The 25,250-nt window shown below is 35.3% G+C and overlaps 1 protein-coding gene across 1 annotated transcript; it reads right to left on the bottom strand.

Annotated features, from left to right (window-relative positions):
* Positions 1–13,940: 13,940 nt before the first annotated feature.
* Positions 13,941–22,366, bottom strand: LOC121430475. Its single transcript, XM_041627742.1, has 3 exons — positions 22,187–22,366; positions 17,086–17,152; positions 13,941–14,239 (listed from the first exon to the last, which is right to left on the bottom strand). The coding sequence occupies exons 1-3, from the start codon at positions 22,223–22,225 to the stop codon at positions 14,007–14,009; spliced, it is 339 nt and encodes a 112-aa protein (XP_041483676.1). The 5' UTR covers positions 22,226–22,366; the 3' UTR covers positions 13,941–14,006.
* Positions 22,367–25,250: the final 2,884 nt, after the last annotated feature.

Genomic DNA, 25,250 nt, shown 5'->3' with positions numbered 1-25,250 from the left:
TATTTTTCAAACAGAAAACACTAAAAGTTTCTGACTTGTATACTCTTCAAGTAGCTATCATTATTTTTAAGTATATTGATAATCTACTCCCTTCGTCTTTTGATGATGATATGTTTAAGTTCAATAGTTCTGTCCATACCTACCCAACTCTTACTTCTGGAAACTTTCATCTCACAAACCCCAGACTGTTAATTACCTCTAAATCAATTCGACATCATGGTCCAGACATTTGGAATAATCTTGCAGAAAATGTTAAATCTTGTTCCACTTTATAGTCCTTAAAATCAACTCTTAAGAGAAATATCTTTCGATCTTATTTATCCCATACTTAAAATTAATCCTTATTTACCATTATGAATTAAATAAAAAATATAAATTCTACTACTATCTTCAGCACCTGCCCCTGCATTTCACCCACTTGTTCAGTAAGTACCAATCATAGTCACGAACCCTTTGTTATGAGGCCGCCATCAATTACAAGCTTAACCGCTCACGATGGCGGTCTCCTGCGTTCTTTAAATTTTGTTAATGTTCCCTTTTGTATTATTAAAATGTGAAGTATATGCCCACAACCCTTGTTTTTCTAATTATGTATTATGTTTATATTGTATACATTATGAATTATTTTGTATATTACAAACAATGTAAATATTTTTGATAATGTATTGTGAACGCAGAAATAAAAAAATAAAACAAACAAACAAATACTTAAGAAAATGTGATAAAGGGTGATTCCATACGTGTCGTACGGGACATTTAGCGAAAATTTGACAGTGTTTTTACAAGAAAAGCAAAAAATGTTCCAGTAACTAAAGGTGATCATCAAGTACTACCAGAGTGTTGGGAAAACCAAGACTTAACATTACTTGAATTCACATCCTGTATAATACAGATTTAAAATAGTAATGTGTCGTACGGACGCAGAAAAGGTGGCTTTTTTAGAAACCTCAAGTTTGTACTCTAAATTCTGTGAGTTGGACAGATAATTTTCATAGAAACTAAAATCAAAATTATATTCATTTACCCAAGAACAAACAAATCTATGAAAGAAAGCAAAATAAACATTCATTGAATAAATAAAGCAAATTATCATTTTCGAGAACATTGTGGCGTACGGGACATTTCTAAATTGAAGCCAAACTTTCTGCCTTTGACTTCTTGAATCACTTTATTTGGCTGATGATAATGATAATCCTATCAAATTAAAGACAATCATTGTTTTAGAAACCACTATTGGCTGAATATTTCTGTCAAAATATCATAAACAAAATAACGTGTCTTAAGGGACACTTGTGTGTTGAGCAGGCACTTGCGTGTTGTACTGGATAGCCTGAATAAAACAATGAACTTTTTATCAGAAGGGGAGCATTGCCCCTAAATTCTTCCTTTTTTTAATGAAAAGCCTTTTAATAAGTAGTTATTCAGGACAATATAATTAAGTAACGTCAATATATACAATCGGGTGCAATATATTATTTTTTCATGACGGGAAATTTTTACGAGCTGAAAAACTTGAGGTTTGTGTGAAGTTATATTTTAGTAAATAAATTGATAAATACACTATTTTAACACTAAATGAATGAAGGAAACTGTTTGCGTAAATTTGGTGGTAAAATGTTATGATTTTTCATATAAAATGTATATATGCATGATATATGTCACAACTGTCACTTGTAGTTCCAAAAAGTATTTTTTTCTAAAGAAATGCGATTCTACTTATTCAAACCTCTCTGCATTTAATGAAACCATATGGTTTGTCTTATTTTCCAGATTTCTTTTTACAACTTGAAAAAAGTAAAGAGTATACTGTATAAATAAATAGTGATCATCAAGGGAAGTCCAAATAGATGATTGATATATAAAAAAAACCTTATAATAATTTCACAATAGCATGCAAGAGGAAGGCATCTTCCAGGCTAGGGTGAATCAATTATAAAGATTTTCTTTCCATGCTCAATGACAAAGAAATTAACCTGCTCTGACCAGTGAAAATCACCAGTTTAGCTGAAGGGTTCTTGAGGTGAGCTGAGAATTGTGACACTATTTGGAGTGAAATATTTCTTGACTTTGCACATTTTTCATCTTACTGTAGCTATGTGATATATATGGATTACCTCCTCAAGCAACCAGGAGCATTTTGAAGGTTTTTCTATAGAGAAAGAGTGAGTAAAACCCCATCATTTCTACTTCAAAATCCAAGCTGAAACTTCTTGTCTTCTACTTCAGTCCCACCTATACAATGCGTATCAAAAAAAAGTTTACACTTTGGAAAAGCCCTCGGAATTAAAAAATATGCAATGTGTGGATGATTTTTTCACATACAATCTTGGGTTTGGATCTCATCTATCCAATGAAAGTAAACGTTTTGACAGAATGTTACACTTGAGTGAGCACTGTTCATTTTTGTAAAGTTCACAGAAATCTGTTTGCGCAGAAATGCTCATTTTCACGCTGTGTCAAGGGGAAATGGCGACATCAAACTTACTCTGTGAAACATTTCTCTTACAAATCATTTTTCACTAACTTTTCAAAAGTAAGTGGTGCTCACTCAAGCGGAAATATTTTTCGACAGTTTAATTGTCATTTGCTTAAATGGATCTGTACCAATGTGTAAATGTGGAAAAATCTTCAACATGTCACTTATGTATAATTTTACAGGATATTTTCTAAGTGTAAACTTTTTTTGATACGTACTGTATATGCTTGGTGAAAAGCTATATGACTCTAACCAGTAGCTTCCGAACGATTTTTAAAGACACGTCGAAGAAAAAAAAAGAAAATAATAGTTATCCTAACGAGTTGGCGGTAATAGTCAAAATATGACTGGTCGCCATTAATTTTCAACAAACAACAACTCTGAAGAGGACCTCAGACTCAGCTATTTGATAATCACTAGAGCGTATCATGATTACCTTGGATCTTTATTGTATCTGTCTTCAATAATCTTAATTGCCTATTCATTGAGTCTTTTCTTCTGTTGGATCACTATGGCTTCTGAAAGCTCTTCAATTGTTACCAGGAGAATGGAAAAGGATAGGGCAACTCTACTCAGCTCAGTCATACTAGAAGACAAACGATTTCTAGCACTGATAGAGTCCCATGTTGAAAGCAGATTAAGTGACATGAAAAAAAATCAATTGAAAAGCAAGGTCGTTTCTTTGACCTTGAGATAGCAGATGACAAGAACCAACATGAAATGAGACGTTCATCCTAACATCGTTTACCACATAATATCACCCATAGCAACCATCACATTCAGATGTCACTCTGACAAAATAACAAAATGTGCACTATTTTTGGGTTATAGCCTGCCGAGCTATACTAGCACGTAGATACGGCATTTATCTCACAAAAATTATCAACACTTTCATTTTTCAAAGTATGAAAACAACTTCTAACAAATTCTGTCTGAGAATCATACATATATAATGTTTTTATACCTCTTAACATTAATCATGTGAAGTCATAACTAATTAAACTGTTATGCCCTAACCCTAATTATGCCCGGGTTTAAAAAACAGAGATTAAACTGAATCAGCACTAAACTCTGAAAAAAAACCTACGGCCACCGCAACTTAAACTTTGATGTAACAACGTCTCCTACCAATTATATTTTTTTAATTCACTCTTTAAAAAGAACTCCATATTTAAAAAAAACGTGCTAGTGTACGATCCTTGGAAGGCTAGAATTGGGACCTTTCGCAATCCTCACCGACGCTAATATTAGGGTCCCCTAACACAAAAGTTAACGCTTAATCATACACTTGATTTTTAAGATTGATTGTACATTATAGTCAATAGAATCAAACGTAGAAAACTGTTCTACAATCAATGCTAAGCTTTGTGTTACCGGGGGATTACAGGCCCTACAGATCTGCCTTTCGTGTACAAAATCCCTTCCCGCGACACCCGCACCATACATGCATGTATATTACGACTGATGGCTGGAGATATTCGAAATGCAGGACCTAAAATAAATTATGACATGGATAAAAAGTGTTGTTGTTTTTTAAATCGACTACATATTGAGAGAGGAAAAACTTACTGAATGAAGGCTTAGATATGGATCATTACAGTCCATCGAATCGATAATGTGGATTATTGGTGGATCACTGGCAATTGATTTCATGGGTTAGATCAACCTCTCCAGCCCAACATTTCATTTCGCATGCGTTGATACACGTATGTACACAGCATGCAATACGTTTGACCAGGGACGTGTTGACCTCGCTGGTTTCTTTTGTTTCTTTTGTTTAACTCCTTCTAAACAAACGACATGCCTCTAGCACACGATGTAATAGGCATTATGTTTTACTTTCCACAGAAATGTGGATTAGATTCAAATTCCGGGGGGACCACTTCCATTGATGAGTGGATACCAGGCACGACCATTGGGTTTCGAACAGTACCCCGCTAAACAAGGGAAGCAATTAATTATTTTCCAGATTATGAAAGTGCATCTCTTAACAAGTGTGAAACCCTACAAGTATTGGATATGTATCCCTCTTTCAGCATTTTAAACATCGTTTTGACACCCTTACAACGTTACATAGGCCTGTACGTATTAATGTACTTGCCCACTCTGTCCCCTTTTACGCGTGGTCGCTCTTGGTATCCACTAATAAATGGAAGTGGGCCCCCCGGGCGGCCTCTCGAGCTCTAGGAGGAGTCAAAATAATGTGGCTTTGGAAAGTCGTCCTCAATCGGATATATCGCTGTTACCATATAGTAGCAACCAGAATTTTGCACACGAAACGCATATCGAATGTTTCCGTCGCAAATGCGAAACGAAAAAAAGAATCTCATGTCACACAATTTGCATAGCAGGCCAGAGTTTTACGACGGGCCCAAACAAGTCTCTTCCAAAATAAGCTACCGTTCTAAATTTGCGTGCGCGTCCTCAAACGAAAGGTCGGGAATGACTTCCCCTACAACACAACACCGCACCCTTATCTCGCATCCCTCTTTTCATATTCAAATGAAACACCTACGGCGCAACGGAATTGAATAATTCCGTCACGCATGCCGGAGAACAATTAGTGTTCACCACTTATTGCCGTATAAACAACATTTGCCAGCTATACGATGTAACGCTGGCAAATACATATATAAATGACAGAGTGGAGCAACAGGCAAACCAAATACAAGATTTATCATGGAAACTGGATCAACAAGAGCAACATTCGCGAAGGAATTGTCAGTTGTTCTTCGGTCATGATGAATCAGCAGATGAAAACACGGATGACATCATACTCAAACTAGCAAATAATAAACATCAAGTTGATCTTACAAAGAACGACACTGAACGAAGTCATCGAACCGGATCCAAAGCAAAGCACAAAAACACGAACACGCCTCGTCCAATCATCGCTAAATTCAACACATACAGAAAACGACAAGAAGTGATCAGTGCTCCCCGCAAATTGGTCGGTACGAGAAAATCAATCCAAGAGGACCTTACCATGCTTACGAAAAGAAATCAAGAACTACTGAAATATGTCAAAGTGTCAACAAAAGTAAAGTCATCATTGACACGGGATGGTCGCGTACTGATACTGGACAAGCTAAATAGGAAACATCTTATAAAAAACAAACATGACCTTGATACTCTTAAAGTGTGAAAGAATATATCTCCTGGTTGCAACTTCGGCTTTAAATTAAATTTATTTTGAACTGAATCTGAACTTGAAATAATGATCTATTTATATTTATTTTTTATGTAGTTTGATGTTAAAGTTTTTCTTTACTAATGTATCGTAGTGCATGTCCTTTTTAGTGAAGACCCAATCAAAGATAAGTAAACAATATCATGTTGAATACCGTGTAACTTGCAATGCCTCAATAGATGTATGTTAACTAATTGAAACTTGATTATAAATTATACAATAAATCCATATCTCGTATAATTATACAAAATATACATCAAACTTCAAGATACAGGAAATTAATGAGTTTCAACTGTTACAAAATAAAATATTAACAAGACGTATTAAATTAATGACCAGAGAGAAACAAAAACAATGATAAAAAAGTGACGTTCATCCCCCCGTATGGAGCACCATCCCCTTTACTCCTACTCTACATTGAGGGGACTCCAATTCCCCGTATTATATTCATGCGTTTTCTGCAAGAAAAATATATGAGAAACAAGTATGTGTTTTTGTTTATTTTTTTTTGGGGGGGGGGGTTGTCTCTTGCTCTATATATACTTCTCTCCCTATATATTCCTTTAATTTAGATTTGCCATGTCTAGTATAGATTAATCAATCAATCGATTGATTGATTAAGTAATCGATGAATCACCAAATAAATAGAAAATTACTCTTGTAAACATAAAATAATGATGCTAATGTTTTATTTAACCAGAGTAGTCACTTTATTTATGCAACTGCTCTACGTAAGTCCTGCATAAGTATGTTACTATATTATATTTCATATTTCTTCAAATTGATGATTAATAGAGTAATAGGCCTATCATTAATCATCAAGTATTGCTGTCCACAAAATGTTTACAAAATTGACATAAGCAATAAACGGGATATTTCTATCAAGTCAGTTACCATTGTCATATCGTTAAGTAAGATATGTTTGAGCTGCTACAATATACTTTGCTCCTCAGAGGCCAGTGTACCATCGGTGTCGATGATTGATTGGCAACCAATTGCAGATATTGTTATTACTTGAAAATTAAATGCCATCGGTGGTCAACGTTGACCAGAATATCGAGAGGGTCGATTACGTATTGTATAATAATCAACCTTTGTATTCTCCCAATACCAATTAACGTACTAGTATATCTGACCTCAATTCAATGAATGAAATTCACAAATAGCAATGATATCTGTTATACATGTACAGGAGTTTATATACAAGCTATCCGCCAAATCCCACATGTTGCGAATATTTTTCAGATGTAGTCCTTTTCATGGCGTTTGTGCACAAGGGTCATTAAATCAAATTGCATTTTTCCCACCATTTTTTGCGAATAGGTCCCCAGGGAAATTAATGTTACCTTAGTATTCAGGATTTATGACACATATGAACAGGGTGTAGCTGAAAAAAAAAACCAGTTCAAGGTGTTGGAGGTATTTCATGGGATTGCCAATATAAACGTCTTTCTCTTCTATATAACCATTCGCAGATTTAGTAGAGGTTTATGCAAAAATTAATCCTTTAAAATCAAACAGATGTTTGGTTTTCTATATATATTTCAAGAAAAAATAATCAAGCAATTAAACGAATAGTATTTTAATGCATATGTATCGACACTATTCAGTGTGTTTGGTTATATTATTTTGCATTTCAACAACATAATAGAAAAATGTAGAAGGCGTACATGGCATAATACAGAACATAAGCAAAAATTACATTTTAGTTAGAAATAATAAGGCCTGAAACGAAGAAGCACGAAACAGCTATCGTGGGGTGTATTTCATAAATGATCATTTCATAAAGCTGTTTTAGGATACAAGTTTATCCCCTGATCAGGAGTGAAACGTTCGTGAAGACTTATGAATTATGAATTATAGTTAATAAAATAATAGTCTTCCCGGTTAATTATGGAAACCAGGTCTGATGACAACATTATCGAAAACGAAAAGCAGTTCGAATCGTAAGTTTTAGTCCTAATTTTCGCCATATAATGTGTTGTTACCATGGCAATAAAATTTCTGAAACACACACAAAAATGTGTCTTGTGTATCTCCACCTCAATACTAATGTGTGTGCCAAATTTAATGATATTTTTTTTAAACAGAGAGGAAGTAGTTCTAACTGCAAGATTTTTACCTTATTTTGCCAAAATAGACTGTTTCCATGGCAACACAATTTCCAACACATGAGAAAATGTGTCTTGCAAATCTTTATTCCAGGACATTATATATATATATATATACACACACACATAACTACAACCCCCTCTACCACCACATCTTCTGCCTGTTTATGCATCTGCATTCAGAAATTTTGGTGCATTGAGATTTCAAGACAAACAGAATATCTGTTCAAAATTAGTCTGAATTTAAGAACTAAGCATTGAGTTTTGCACTGGTACTTGTCTATATAACGTTAAATTCATAAATTCTGACATTTTCACCCATTTGTGCACTGTTCCCGCTGTCAGATTTTTAAGCATACCCTATTTCTAATCCTTATCCATGTACAAAGGATAAAATTTCACACTTTTGTCTGCCGTGTGCATATAATTTCACTAACAGACCAGAATAATTAGACAGTTCAGTTCTAACCTGAATGGAAAAAGAATCATCATCACTTGCCGTAACTGAAATGAAGCCTCGCGTCAATTATAATTAATTGTTCATTAGCATAAGCGCATGAAAACTATTGATCAGTTACAGTCTACTTGTCGACGTCATCAAGAATGTGTTCAGCATACCCGCTGGAGAAAAACAGTGTTACACATTATGTGAAAATGTGAATTAGCTGTAGAAAATACTCAAATGTGTTAAGATAATTTTACATCATGCTTTACACTGTAAACACACTTTTGGATACACTGTTAAAACTATGTGGAACATATTGCGGGGACACTCTGTGGAACACACTGTGTAGCACACTGCGAACACACTTTGGAAAACAATGTGGAAGTTGATGTGAACACGCTATAAAAGACAATGTGGGAGTCAATGTGAACACACTGTGGAACACACTATGAAAGATAATGTGGGAGTCAATGTAAAGACACTGTGGAACACACTGTGAACACACTATGAGAGATAATGTGGGAGTCGATGTAAACACACTAAAACACATTATAAAAGACACTGTGGGAGTCAATGTGAACACACTGTGGAACACACTGTAAACACACTATGAAAAATAATGTGGGAGTCAATGTGAACACACTATAAAAGATAATGTGGGAGTCAATGTAAACACACTGTGGAACACACTGTGAACACACTATGAGAGATAATGTGGGAGTCGATATAAACACACTAAAACACACTATAAAAGACACTGTGGGAGTCGATGTAAACACACTGTGGAATACACTGTGGGAGTCGTTGTGAACACACTGTGGAAGTGTGGATCACACTGTGTGGACATACTGTGAACACATTTTGGAAGACACTGTGGAGTCAGTGTGAATACACTTTAGGACCTTTTCTCCTTTGAAAGATATGTACTGTTATATTACGAGTTCAAATAAAGCCCCAAATCAAATGTAATGGAAATTGTATACTGATAAAGTGTATCGTATTTTTTACTTTTTCCAAGGCTTAAATTTGCTCCATGAGGTACATGCTTTTAAACCAATGTAAGTCTTTTTGAAATGTCATTCGAATGCTGAACAACTTCTGTTTGTCACTCATTCATACATCTATCCGCTCTTTGAACAGTTTCTTACATAAATGATGTCCAATGCTTTTCAAATATTTTAACTTTCATACAACTTGCAGATGATACTAGTATCACTCATAATTATAATTCCTTCATAACTTACACTTTAATCAATGAACTGCAAAATTTAAGCAATTGGTTAAAATGTAATAAATTAGTTACAAATATGTCTTAAACCAATTATATGGTATTTGGTAACATTGATTATGATATTAAGGACATTAAATTACAAATGAATGGATTTTAGATATAACATACAAATCATTCAAAATTTCTAGGTGTCCGTATTGATGATCTCATGTCATTGAAATATCATATCGAAGATGTCTGTGTTAAATATCTCACGTTGTCGATGTATTGCATCGCTTAGATCATGTTCGCCAGCCTAAAATACTTCTTTACATTTATGATATCTTGTTTCTCCCACATATTTCATATTGTAACATTATCTGGGCTTGTTGTTCAAAATATCTATCTGATAGAGTATTCAAATTGCAGAAAAGAGCGGATCGCCAGATTTCAAATTCTTTATATTGTATACACTCCGCTCCATTGTTTCATAAACTCAAACTATTAACTGTGCATGATATCATGAATCTACAAATTGTATTTTTTATGTATAAATGTAAACTTCGTCTATACCCTCTTCATATTTCTGATATATTTCCCCTTAACATAGATTTACATTCGTATGAAACCCGGTCTGCTAATGACTTTCTTTTTCAAAAGGTTGAACATCATACGTCCGCTCTTTTATTCACTGGCCCTAAACTGTTGAGTCCCTTACCAAATGAAATTGAAAACTCAGTATCACTCCATTCCTTCAAACTTAATTTCAAAAAGTACCTTATTGTTACAATTTTAACAAATAACAGTAGATCTTAAACATCAAGCCTATTTTTATTGTATTGTTTATGTCATTCAATATTATTCTTAATTCTATTTTTCAAATGCAACGCTATTTGATTTTTTTTATGATTGTGTTGAGTTTCCTTAACTATTATTTTGGAAGTTATGAATGAGAGTCATATTCGCATGCTATATATTGTTACGAAATGTATATTTTAATAACACTAATCTGTTTATTTTATGTTGGTTGCCTGATTTTAAGACTTATTTCGTCTTTGGCTCCCCCACAATAATCTACATTTCTTTGTATTATTTTTGAATAACCTGCTCGGTTCACTTTTCTTTTCTTTTAAATTATGTTTTTTTCTCATTTTGTACATATTTGCAATGTTTTTTTTATATTATTGTGGAAATAAATTATTTTGTTGATTTGATTAAGTGATAGATTGATTGATAGATTCAGCTTCTAGCTGTCAGCTCATTGAACAATCGAGGCCAACAAAAAGTATTGCAAATGTTTAATATCAAATTGTATTTTCAAGAAGCATCTTTTCGGGTCCGCGGAATCAGGGGAGGAGGTATCTCATCCCCCCCAACTTTTAAAACAGTTGCGCGACCCCTTCTTACTGATGCTCTCCCAGGGGCCCATCTTACAAAGAGTTGCGATTGATCTGATCAATCGCAACTAAGGAACGTCAACATATAAAATGCATGTTTTTTTTTTAACTCTTGATATGATGTATACTTCTTATTCATCAATTTCTTTACAATGTGGTGTGTTCTCTTTTGTTTACAAAGGACATTTTTCGAATTTCCTGTAGAATGTTATGACACTGTTGGATTTCCATAGAGCTACGATTGATTGGATCAATTGTATCTCTTTGAAAGACGGGGCCCAGATGATTAAGGTTCATAATATACTTCAATTAATGATTGGGCGACCTTCATTGCAAGGAAATACAGTTATTGAACATTTTAATTATTTCCAACCTCACACTTATCAAGGTAACGTTATTATGTCACATTAACGGCAACTGTACTGCGTTGAAATAAGCCAGTTCGTAGTTCCTTTCTGCGCATGATCAGAGGAAGGTCATTTGTACTAAAATGACATGGTGGTTTAAAATCTAATGAGATAAGCACCAACTTAGATGTCTTGATTATTCATTTATTCTTTTGAATTGTGTTTTTCATTTACATCCAAAAACAACAACAATGCGTCCACGAACGCAGTTTGCCAAGTACTTTGTACAACATGCTATGATGTGCATGCAAAGTAGGAATGCAACAAACTTTCATAAAAGTGTTCATTGGTGTGCGATTCTGGTCACCTGGTCTATTCAATTTATTCATCCTGCTATGTAAGGCATGCTTACGTAATATCTTGCTTTGAAATCTGCCTATCATAATGAAAGAAATGAAAGGTCAATTGACCAAAATTGTCCATGAAGTAACTACGAACTGGTCTATTTCTTTCCATTCTACGGTGATTTCTTTTTGTTCAGCGTCATGTATATGATAATTACTTAAATTCTTACAATCCAAATAAAAAAATCAGTGTTTAATCAATAAACAATTTAGCCATCAAGTTGGAGTAAATCATACACAGACAGGCTACCCCCATACGCACACACAAACTTTAATTGAGAAATCAAAACTTGCAACCCCCCCCCCCCCCTCTTTATGCCACGTAAAATTCTGCTAGTAATCATACAAAGAAGAAACACAACAAAACATAATAATGATGATGATAATAATTATGATATAATACTGATGATAATAACAGTAATAACAATAATAATAATAATGATGATGATGATGATGATAATAATAATAAAGTTATATACAAAACGAGGACAATAGAATGCACTTTAGAGCATCATCTAGAAATCATTCATCCCTAGTCATACTACAAATGTTCATTTTTTCCACCTCATTCATTGAATCCGCTGCATTTTAAATCAACTCTATAACATGAGAAACCAATTTAAAAATACATTAGTATTTAATACCTTTACAACAAAGGGAACATAATCAACCTAAGTAGATACAGTAATACATTATACATGGAAATGAAAGGATCAGCCTCGATGCTACTATTTTACAAGTAAATTTTTCATGTTAGTGCCAAAGAATCTTACTAGAAAGCTCTAAATAAATTTTCAAAGAGGGGTACATGTATATTTGATGTAATAATCCTTTGCCCATCTAAAATTGTGAGGGTTTTTTCACATCCATTACTACCTACATAGTTCACTGTACTTTTGAATCTAAGATGCACGATATGCTTTGGCTTATGTTCCCTTTTCGGTGTTGGGATCTCTCTTTTGCTGTCTCTCTCCATCTCTCTTCTTTTTTAACTAATCATCATGGAAAATCGTGAAATTTAAATTTCGGTTTTCCTGGTGCGATTATAAGAAAAAAAAAGTAGCGTAGAGAAATCCACACAGAGCACGGGTAGCTATCATATTTAAGAGCCTACATGTACGTCTAATCTTCTGAACAATACGAAGTTTTCAAAAACTGACTTATTTTGTTTTCATTCTTGTGTTTTGACAACAATTTAATCTTCCAAGTGCAGACGGAAATCGCATGGAGACTGGTAGAAAGCCTGGCAATATAATTACCTTTCCGTGAGATAATATCCTGTTTACCCAATCGAGTGTTTGGGATATTAATTCTCAACTAAAAACAACTTATACTTCCAGTTTAGATATTAAACAATGCCTCAGATAATAATAATAATAATAGTGATAACAATAATGATAATTATATATAAAATCTATTTAAAGGCGCCGATTATCTAGTTGCCAGTCGCGTAAGGCGGTTGGTGCATTGCATGCCGGGTACCTATTCACCTCACCGGAGTTGAGTGTAGCACAATGTGGTAAATTTCCTACTGAAGGAAAACACGCCATATCTGGGATGCGAACCCACGTCCCTCTGATTAAAAGACGAGAGTCTTATACACTGATTACAACGTCTCCATTATAATGGGATCATTCCAAGGTAACCTTTCTAAAATAGAAACAGATGTTCATGAAGGAGATGAACAATACAACAAAATATCAAGTCAACCCCAGAAAATGTTGAATAAATAGAGACAAATCAAACTAGCATTACGCTGAAAATTTCATCTAAATTGGATGTAAAATAAGAAAGTTATAACATTTTGAAGTGTCGCTTATTTTTCACAAAACAGTGATAATTATTCACAACTCAGTGACATGCATATGAGATGGTCGATGATGTCCCTCACTCACTACTTCTATTTTTTCTATTGTTTGAATTATACAATATTTCAATTTCTATAGATTTGACAATTCGGAAAACTTGACTGAACCATGAAACAGGCGCGTATCAGGATTTTGCAGCCCAGGACCCGACCTAATTTTGGCGTCCCTGAGAAGTTTTCGGAACATGGCGCCCCCGCCCCCGCCAGTGCCTTTTACAGATTGGACAATAAGGACCAACTTTAATTAAACATACAGTATTAATCAACTACATGCGTTCATGGAGGAATTAATCGTTGTTTCATTTGACAATGATGAGAAAATTAAAATATTTCATATAATAAAATACAAAATAAATACTGTAGTGAGTGGATGATGTCATCGGTCTCATTTTTATACCGACCAGGATGTGCATATGACTGTTTTGTGAAATTAAGCGAAACTATAAAATGTCATCACTTTTTTATTTTACATCCGATTTTGACGAAATTGTTAGTGTTATGCTTGGATTTTTCTATTTTCATTCAAATCAACTTTTTGTTGGGATGGACTTGTCTGCTTTTAATAATTAAATGGCCAAATGCCTATGTGCGTAGGTCTACCTGGTTCAGTGCAAAAATAATGACGAGCATCCTCAGAAATCTGATGATCTTTGGATATCTCTTGAGTTATCCAATCCAGATCAGGTGTTAGGAGTTTCGGTATGTACTGCACAGTGTCGCCATTCTCTCGAGTAATGGTTGGACAAGACGTCATGGTCACATGAGGGCACACGTCTTGGACGTCGAACGATGCTGCATTAAAAGGTTATGAAGGGATTTACAAAGTTCAGTCTTACAAAAATTGTGTTTATTTTTTGCTTGACTCAATTTAATTTCCGAATTTCCATTAAAATAAATTAAATATGTAGGACAGGAATTTGAACTTTCGAGTAAATCAGACGAATTTCAATAATCAATTTCATTTTTTTAATATGAAATGCCATTTTCGGGGACTTATATCACAAGAAATATTGAGAAGCTGCTTGCCTGTGACGTTACAACTAAAAGCTTTGAAAATTATAATCTCCGTTAATTTTAAGCCCCATTGGCCTATATCGGTTTTATCGTAATTGTAATGGGATGTTATGAGTCACTTGGACAAAAATCTATTCATGTATTTATTTATTCATTTATTCATTTATTCATTCATTAATTCAATTATTTATTTATTCATTTATCTTTATATTGTTTACTTTTTACTAATTTACTTATCTATTTATTTCTTTATTCATATCATTTACTTATCTTTTTATTTATTTGTGTATTAATATCCGTTCAATTATTTTCGTATCAAATGTCAAGACTGGGTTAAGTAAAAGCAAACGTTAGTATTGACTTCGAATCATGTCACAGCAATTAAGATGATTGTCATCTAACCTCAAAAGAAAGGCTAATGAACATCAGTATTTGATGCAGAGTATATACAACATGACACATGAAAACGTAAATTATTGACTATCAGTCAAAAACTCTACTCGAAAATAGGGTTCTCGCGCACCATCGGAATATATTTTAACGACGTTTTGTGTAATGTCTGAAGTGTTTAGTTAATGAAATTTGATGATCCCTTTATCAAATCGTGTCGTGTTTTCATATTTTTTGCCAAGAAAATGGAAAAGTATTCTTTTTCTTTTGATCTTTTTGCAATGATTTAGATAGTAGAAATTGATTGCAATCACTTTGTTGACATTCCTGGTAATATTTTATTGGGGGAGGAAATGAGAGTTTATGCCAAAATATTCATGTTTTTGTCAAAGTTTTGCATCGGAAACTAATGGAAACATCAATATTCGATACGAAAGAGGGTATATTAATGATATTGATAAGCTTCACGACAGTATTAATGTCTTAATTTGCTTAGGTATACAGGCCTGGTCGCACCTGCCGACGGACGCGAGACATATCCATATTAACGAATACCCGGAACGAATACAGCGGACAAGCAAAATTTCTGTTTGTATCCGCTCCATGCAGTGGACAAAATGGGCGAACAATGAAACCACAGTTTACGGATGAAACACGTTTGCGAAGAGTACGCCTACACATAACGAATACCTTACGTTTTATAACGGATGGCAAGATCCTTTTCCGTTTATAGCCTCTCTGCATCCGTAAGTGCAGCGGGACCAGGCCTTAAAGGGCAAATATTTCAAAAGGTATTACTTTTTATTGCGATAAAAAGACACCAAAGTGTCTCATACTGCTTTCACACCAATGCACGTTCGCTGGGTACGCGATCGCAGAGACCGTACCCAGCGACTGATGATGAATCATGATGTGAAAGCATTTCACCGTACTGAGCGACCGATCGTTTTGGTAAAAAAAAAAGATCAGTCGTTGAGTACAGTCCGAGAGGTACTTTAGCGACCGACGCAAGCTTGATGTGAAAGCACATCTCCGGGGCCCATCTCTACTTCTATTTTGGTCTACTTGGTCAGCTGTACAGCGACCTATCGCTCGAGACCTGACGAAATTTGACGGCCGCGTGAAAGCACGTCCGATCGGTCGCTCGGTACGGTCTCTGCGACCATACCCTGCAACCTTGATGTAAAAGCAGTTTAGTCACACTTATTATACTGACCATGCTGACAATACGATCGTGGGCATGCCTTTGAAGAGAGTACAATAACTTTAATCTTTCTGGCATCGTATTTGTTGGTGTGCACGGGATCCCCTATTTCCGACTCAACTCTTTCACGGCAAGCGAGTTTAATCCCAAGGTTAAACTAATCGATTCGATATGCTTGCTGCACAATGTCGTTAACGAAATTGTTTGTATCGATGAACATGTATTTTAAATTAACTGTCTACTTATGGGCAATTCCATAAAATATGTACGTCCGACCCCCTCTATGTGGGATCTTCATGAAATTTTATGTCTCTGATTTCTTGGTCTTTTGACAGTCTGTAATGTTCTCAACGGACCATGACTTGGTCAGTTTATGAAGTGACGTAATACTTGAGAAAAGCGGGGGTCGGACGTACAAAAATTTTGATCATTTTATGGAATTGCCCTTATCAAATCTAGCATAAGAGATTCATATTAGATGCACCCCCTAAACAAAATCCTGTGCAGCGAATCCTAGATTTGATCAAACTTAAATGGGTATAGACAAATGCAATGTGAGTATAACGGAAAATGCATAGAATTGTCAAGCTTACTGCGACTAATAATGGAATTCTTCGTGGATCTTTTGATCCAAAGCACCTGGTTTGGTTCATCCAAACCATTATTTTATCCTATATTATTGTACGTCCATTTTCCCAATACTTCAATCATTGTCAATGCAAGCGAACCCACCTAGTCATTTTGCATTACCACACACAAATAATTTCCAAAATATGTTTTAATGATTTAAACGACTATGGGAGGTTTACCTGTGCAATGTTTGTCAATATATTACTTGCAAATGAGGAATCAATATAAGTAATAAGTACACTATCTTAAATAGCGATTTGCACTTTATCAGAAGTCTCTAAGCACTTAACAGTAATGCAGCATAAAAATCATAAAATCAGCAGTAATATCAATCTAGCGCCACGGATCCACCATCATGCCTAGTTCAAATAAAGAACGGATTTCTTGTTTTTTAATTTACCTGTTGCACAATATGTAATGTCCGCCACGAGCAGGATGACAAAAGTAACTGCTCCTTGACCAGTTTCCTGAATATCAAAGACATCAAATGATTTATTGATGAATACACGTATAACTCTTCATGATAATTCCATGCAGCCAGGTTTTACCTTACATATTTGGTTTCTGAGAACTTTTACACATTACATGGTAGCATATAGACATGCATCATAAAACTCACTCGATTATCCACTATTCCTTTCTCTGCTATTGATATCAATCGAATGAAGAATTTCAGACAACCTAACCACGTATTCTACCTCTTCAACTCATCCTTTTTTTTTTTGCTAAATTCCAATTATAATTCTGATTCCAACTATCATTCACATAATGACCAATCAGCATTGTCGGCGGAAGCCAAATATTTTAGGAGGGGACAACCAAATTTTTTTTTGACAAGAAAATAAAAATAAAAGGTTCTCAAACCAAAAATTTTAGGGAAGACTTAGGAAAATAAATTGACAAGCCAAAAAAAAAAAAAAAAAAAAAGTCATCAACAACAAATTTAGGGGGGACCGTCCCCCCTCCTCAAATTTAGGGGGTACACGTCCCCCCCCCCGCTTCCGCCGCCTATGCCAATCAGTGATTTGTAGTTATTACCTGTGTGCTTTTGAAAGTGAAATCAAAATCACAAGATGGACCGTGCGTATAAATATGTTAATCCGTAGAAAAAGTTTTAAAACAAAGTCCCATATGGAAAGTGTCTCTGGGGACATCAGAATTTAAATACCCTACAAATCAGATAGATCTACCTAGTTCATCAAAATATCTATATCATTTAACACTATGTACTGAATTAGCATTCTGACATTTGTCATCGCTACACTACAATATCCCTTTCTCATCCTCGAACATAGTGTGAAAGGTAATTATAATTGCACTTTTACCGTGTTTATACACACGACACGGCTCGAGCGTTGAATCCTCAAGCAGGGTCGAACGCTGCGTAGAGGGCAATTGTGATTGCGTTTATACTGAACCCCCCCAAAAAAAAAAAAGCAAGTTCGACACGGCCCGCGGGCGTATTTCCAACGGAAGTAGAATAGACGTCACAAATGCGGGAAATATACTGTGTTTGACTTATATTATGTCACAAATGCGGAAAATATACTATGTTTGACTTGCGGGTTAGACACAGTTTTCTGTTTACACACGAAAAAATAGGCGAGACTGGCTCGGCTCGGGGTTGAAACCTACGATTTCGGCGGATCAAAAAAACGTGTTCGACACGGCTTGCAAATCACGCTGATTGCGTTTACACAGCATGAAATCGCCGTGATGAGCACGACTCGGGTGTCGTACCCCCGAGTCGGGTCACTGTGTAAAAACGGTATAAGTCGATCTCTTTGTATCCAAATCAACTTTTTTTTTGGGGGGGGGCTCAACTTTTACATATAAAGGGGAAGTTCACCCTGAAGAAAAGTTTGTGGTAAAAATAGCCAAAAATAATCATTATAAAAAAAACAGTGGTGAAGGTTTGAGGAAAATTCATTAAAATCAAAGAAAGTTATTAGAATTTTAAGTTTTGGATTTGTGACGTCATAAAAGAGCAGCTGCCCCATGTTTTGTAATATAAAATGCATAAATTTTATTTTCTTGTTCATTTATTTGTGATTTTTGTTTTCTTTTTAGGAACGGGTGTGAAATGATTTGTCTATTGTCTTCATATAACAAAGGTACGTTAAAACCATTTCCAACTTTCTGAAAAAATGACATCTCATTGATACTTTACCATACGATATCATCATCATCGATCATTGTTCTTTTCTATCATCGCGAGTGTTCTGATGTATATCTTATATTGTGTGCCATTTTGCAAATACAGCAAAATGTGACTTGAAGAAGCTAAATTAACCCAGAAAATAGTACGACGCTTTCGAGGTGCATGTATAGACCTACAATCCCTTGATGATCTCTACCTAGAGATAGCCGCTTCTAAACTAAAACAGATTATGCGGGCCCCTGCCCACCAACTCTACGATAATTTCACTTTCAACCATTCAGGCTTTCGTCTATGTAAGCTCCCGTGTAGGTACACTATGCACACCGAAACCCCATTTGAGACAATCATTTGTCCCGAATGCTATTCATCACTGAAACGCTCGTGTCCGAAGGTCCCTGTCCGCCCGTAATCAATACCCTACTCTTTTTAATTGATTGCTTAATAATCACAATTGATAATTTTACTATACATATATATTAATTAAAGGTTCTCTTTCGGAAACGGACACACCACACTTCTCTCAACTACAATTACAATTGCACATGCACACCAGCTATCGATCCATTACTTTTTTTTGCCGATAACTATATATAACCAAACTGTAATATAAAATATGAATTCTTAAATCAGACTTTAACTTTGAATTGTAATTCATGTACTTGCGTACTGTCAATTTTGCTTGAATCATGTATATTTTCCTTTGACATGTTATCACCATTTTTTTTCTGTTTATAAACATTGTACATTTTATCAACATGTGTGAAAACCAGTGGAAGAAAAATTTCCTTAATGGACAATAAAGTTATTCTATTTAATTTGATTTATATTTAGGAAAGCTGTATGAAGTCACAAATCAAGTAATTAAAATTGAAATAACTTTTTATTATTCTTAAATGGATTTTTTCATACATCTGGCAATATTTTTTCTGCCAGTTTTACTATCAACTTCAGGGGCGGATCCAGCCTTCGCCAATAGGGGGGGCCCGGATTTTTTTTCAGCCATATTTTCCCCGATCGGCCACTCGAATATGATATTTGCCGGGATTTTTGGTTTCTTTATAGGGGTAGTCCTATTAGTCACTTCTTAGCTTTATTCTTATGAATAAACATAAATATATAATACCATAATCATTATTTATATAATACGAGCGCGAAGCGCGAGCTTTTTTTGGGGGGGAATCTTATGTACTTTTTTCTAAAAGTTTTGAACATTCTGGGCAATCCTGAAAAAAAAGATGTGTATGCAAATGAATAATTATTACGAACGTGAAGCGCGAGCAGAAATGAACTGATGGAAAAGGTACTGTTAAGGACTTGCTTGCAGTTAGCCAGGAAGACGTTACATATTTTAAAAAATCAAATAATGCGAGCGCGAAGCGCTAGCTGAAATTTTTTGACATTTTTACCTATAAGGAATGGAAATTCTAAGCACTTTTTGTAACTTAACAGAATAGGTATATAACTAAACGATTGGTGCGAGCGCGAAGCGTGAGCAAAAAATTTCGTGATTTAGACCTACTGAACGAGACACTCTATTCAAGTTTTGTAAATCATGAAAAGGATGAGGAAGTGGGGATCTTCCTTACATTAATAATGCGAGCGCAGAGTGCGAGCGGAAAATTTTTATATACGTTTTGAGCTGATCGAAAACGTATTTGTTATGGACTGCTTGAACTTAGCCATGAAGACGTTACATATTTCAACATTCAAATATTGCGAGCGCGAAGCGCGAGCTGAAAATTTTTGACATTTCTACCTGAATAATGGAAATTTTAAGCACTTTTTGTAATCGTAGAAAGGATAAGACAAAAACTGAACATTATTGATGCGAGCGCTAAGCGCGAGCGGAAAAATTCGGGACACTCTATTCATGTTTTGTAAATCATGAAAAGGTTAAGCTATTGGAAATTTTCATACATTACTAATGCGAGCACAAAGCGCGAGCAGACAATTTTTTTATATTTTTATCTGAAACTGGATAATTATTTAAATGGAGAACAAGCTGCGTATCTGAATAAACGTGTGTTTGAGATATCGACCTAGAATTTGGGTATTCTAAATACCTTTTTTTATCATGAAAATCAATAAAGCGAGCGCAAAGCGCGAGCTAAAAATATATGATATTCAGATCTGAAAAGGGGTCACTTTAAGCTCTGTATTGCAAGCACTTTGTGGAAAAATTGTGAGGTGAAAAAGGATCACAGTTAAAACAGAGATGATACTTTCAATTACTTTGAGTTTTGACATAGGACCGGGATATTCTATAAGGACATTATGTCATCATAAGAAAATGATGACTATCTTCCTATTTCTCTTAAGAATGAGAGCGCAAATATATGGCATGAAAACTGGACATTTAAAGCACTAATTTATGAATAAGATGCATGAGTTTAACATTTTTCAATGCGAGCGCGAATCGCGAGCAGAAATTTATGATTGTCATCAAATGGTGATTTAGTTTGTTTTAGAATTAATATGGAGATATACATAACTCACTTATCAAAATGCGAGCGTGCAGCGCTAGCTGATACGTTTTGACAATCTGACCTAAATAGGGATATTTTGAGAACTTCATGGAATACAGGAAAATAATAGGTACCTGACAAATCAAATTTTGCGAGCGCGCAGCGCAAGCAGAAATTGTTAATGTTCAGACCATAAAACAGAAATTTTTACACTTTTAAATAATCAATTTGTAAATAAAACAAAATAATGAAAGTTCAATTTCCCAGCTGAAATATGTTTTGTATTTTGACTTCAGAATTTGATATTTTAAGGTCCATTGAGCAAGATATCACCTAAAAGGCAATGCGAGCGCAAAGCGCGAGCGAAAATTTTATATCCCGACATGAAAGATTAAAAAAAAATTAATTTCCAAGTCTTCCCCTTATCTTATTTTATTCACTCATCTTCCTCCTCTTATGCTTGCCTTCCTTCTTTTCTCCTCTCTTTTCCCTTTTTTCTTTTTTCCTTTCTTTTCCCCTTTTTTCTTTTTTCCTTTCTTTTCCACTTTTTTTCTTTTTTTTTTGCTCCGCCAATAGGGGGGGCCCGGGCCCCTCGGGCCCCCCCTGGATCCGCCTATGTAACTTTATGTCGTGGTGAACTTGAAAATATGGGACACTTTGAATTCATTTTCTGCCCACCATGTGACGGTTAGGTAGAAAATGGATACTCCAAGTCAGCATTCCAGCGCCTCTCCGTGTGGTTCAATGTATTTCCCGAAAATACACACAAATACATGTGACAGTGGAGGGAGGGAACGGCCTGTCTATAACTTATAAACCCCTATAGTTTCCAATAAGTAGAAATAGGTCGACAAAGAATATAGAAATGTGCCTACCTTAATCAAATTCCATTTCTGCTTCCCATAATTAGACATGATGCATTCCGCTAGACGCTAAAGACCTCAAATGCTTTAGCTCGTTGTATTGATGAAAAGGTTCACTCATATCAAATAAAAGGGGAGCTGCAAGCTTGTTTGATGGATTATGATATTAGATGGGAGAAAAATTAATTTCATTGGAACGGAGAGAGACGAAATTAACGGGAGGTTTGAATATAAAAGCAAAAGAGGGCGCTCTTTGAAGGTGAGCAGCTGGGTTTAGGTCGCTCATTGGCTTTTAGAGTCCATGACAAAAATACACATTTAGTGATTGAAACCTGGGTTTCACGTTCAACAAATTGCAATAGGACTCACCGAACCGCATTATCAAAGTTCTCAAAATGATTCAGGAAAAGACCAGCAAAAGCCAAGAGGCTGAAAGACAGACCAGAGTTAAAAGAGAGGAGGCAGAAATCCGAAACTGCCATCTTGACGAATTTGCATGAAATGTCTATTGGAAGTAGTCCACACATTTGGCGTATATGTGTATCACCCGCATACATTCGTAATTCCGAAGCTTCGTTATTCCAAAGGTTCGTGTTTCCGAAGGTTCGTAATTCCGACGGTTCGTTAGTCCGAAAACGAAATGAGGTTCGTGTTTCCGAAGGTTCGTAATTCCGACGGTTCGTTAGTCCGAAAACGAAATGAGGTTCGTAATTCCGAAGGTACGTTAGTCCGAAAACGAAATGATTAACGAACCTTATTTCGTTATCGAACTAACGAACCTTCGGATCGAACAATGAATCTTATTTCGTTTTCGAATTAAAGAACCTTCGGATCGAACAACGAACCTAATTTCGTATTCGGATTAACGAACCTTCGGAACATCGAACCTTATTTCGTTTTCGGATTATCGAACCGTCGGAATAGCGAACCTTCGGAATAACGCCACAAATGTTCGGATTAAGGAACCCTTTTACGTTTTCGGATTTACGAACATCGAGGTATAGGCAATTTACGTGTTTCGGAATTAGGAACCTTCTGAATAAAAAAACCTTCGGAATTACGAAGTGTAACCGCATCACCAGTGGCATAATCAGTCAAAAGAATTGAGGGACTGGAAATGGCGTATTGGGTAGCACTTTTAAAAAGTTATGAGCAAAGCAAGCGACAAACAAAAAAATACATTCTTCATCATGTTCATGACAAAAATCAAATTTTGTGATAGATTCTAAAATAATATTAAGATTCAGTCAGTATATTTCACCCTTCTCTCTTTTTTATTTCCTTTCCTCTTTATTTTTTATTCGTATTTTATCAATGAAGGAATTTTTTGTAGGTCCCACAATACTCCTGGGGGTTGTATCACAAATAATTAAGTGTGACTTAGATCCGTGCTTAAATCCTGGGGGAAATTGACCAAAAAAGTGGTGGGGTGTGCCGCGGGCGAGACAAAAAACGGGGCCGTGGAGCGGGCTATTGTAAAAATGAGGGTCCTCGCGCGAGAGGCGATGGTCGGACAGTCGCCGCTTTTCACACCAAATTGCAGCTCATTGTAGCGGATCAACGCGAATGGAACGGCGTAACGAAAAATATGCAAAGCTCTGGAGCGGATTTCTTTCTTCTTTTTTCTCGATAAGAAGAAAATGCTATGCTTTGGAGCGGCTTTCTCTGTTCTTTTTCTCAATAAGACAAAGATGCTATGCCTTGGAACGGAAATTTGAGTGTAAAAATGGGGGTCCCCTCCGCGGCACATACCCACTATGCATTATATACTGAGTGCCCCCCCCCCCCGGGGCTTAAATGCCGATGCGCACATGACTTGTTTCTATTAAACGCGCAATCTTGCTGATTAATGTACAGTACCACGCGCCCTCTAAGCAAGATTTTGACCAATGCGGTGATGCCTTTGCTATACCACACACAACTTGAATGTGAGTGCGACTCCAATTAAGTTAGACTTAAATATTTGTTATTTACCCCCCGTGTTTATATCCCCATGGTTGTTAGCTTTCATAGGCTTACTGTATATCCCGAACTTTTAAAATGGAAAAAAAATGTTTTACAGGTAAAGATAAAATCATTCACATCAAGACTAAGAAAGTATTCAAATTAATATTTTTTAATCTCATATCTAAATCACGCAAATAGTAACATTGGAAAGCAATGTTCAATATTGAGAGTCTCCTAGTACAATCAGTGGTACTAAAACTAATGTATACATTTGTACATTATTACTGTTACACATAATGAATGTAGAATTACCTTGATAAAGGGATTTATTATTGATGTGTGGCAACTTTATATTGTTTTTCTAATTCCTTTACAAAACTATTTCTAGTCAAACATTGTAATCATGCAATAATAACTCTAAGAACGACTCACCAATCAAAATTTGTGAATTATATTATAAGAAGCTTATCAGCCTAGTTAACTATACCAGCTTGCTACATACTTCAGTAGATCTTTAAAATCACAACAAGGTGCAAAGTTTTTTTTACTTGCACAGTGTACATATAAACATCAACAATAAATATTAAATTGTAGTAAATCATTTGAAAATTTTGTGAAATAATTGCCAGAAAATCTGTATAGCAACTGGATAAAAATGGAAGTAAACATTAATTTGTAACTGATAATGAATGACATGAAATGACATTCTTTCAGTATGAAAAGTGTTTAATCATCGTACATCCAGAGCAAAGAAACAATCAATTATACTTGTATTGCAGACAGAACAATTACAATTGGCATATTCCTGAAAAGGTTTTGATTCTTTAATGAACCAAGTGAAATTTTCTTAGCAATAAACAGGGGGCGCGTAACGGTTTTTAAAGTGGGGGGGGGGCTGACCATGCAAACAATTACAATCATGAGTTAATTTTTACGTTTCTGTACACAGTTTTGGGAAAAAAATGGGGGCTGAAGCTATTGATTGGTTAAAAATCAAAAGCTTCAGCCACCACTTTTTTTCAAAACCGTGTTGCGATTGATTGCAACTCTTTCTGCACGCATACATTCGTAATTCCGAAGCTTCGTTATTCCGAAGGTTCGTATTGCCGAAGGTTTGTAATTCCGAAGG

Source organism: Lytechinus variegatus, chromosome 17 (genome assembly GCF_018143015.1).
Source record: "Lytechinus variegatus isolate NC3 chromosome 17, Lvar_3.0, whole genome shotgun sequence".
Taxonomy (NCBI): domain Eukaryota; kingdom Metazoa; phylum Echinodermata; class Echinoidea; order Temnopleuroida; family Toxopneustidae; genus Lytechinus; species Lytechinus variegatus.
The sequence above is the reverse complement of the archived record's forward strand: the minus strand, read 5'-3'. Positions and strand labels throughout refer to the sequence as shown.

Excerpts from the sequence above, each read along its gene's own strand:
- LOC121430475 (XM_041627742.1), bottom strand. The coding sequence starts at position 22,225 with ATGTCTAATTATGGGAAGCAGAAATGGAATTTGATTAAG. Across the intron at positions 17,153-22,186 it reads AGAAATGGAATTTGATTAAG|GAAACTGGTCAAGGAGCAGT; the intron begins GTAGGCACATTT and ends TTTGATATTCAG. Across the intron at positions 14,240-17,085 it reads CATTACATATTGTGCAACAG|CATCGTTCGACGTCCAAGAC; the intron begins GTAAATTAAAAA and ends CTTTTAATGCAG.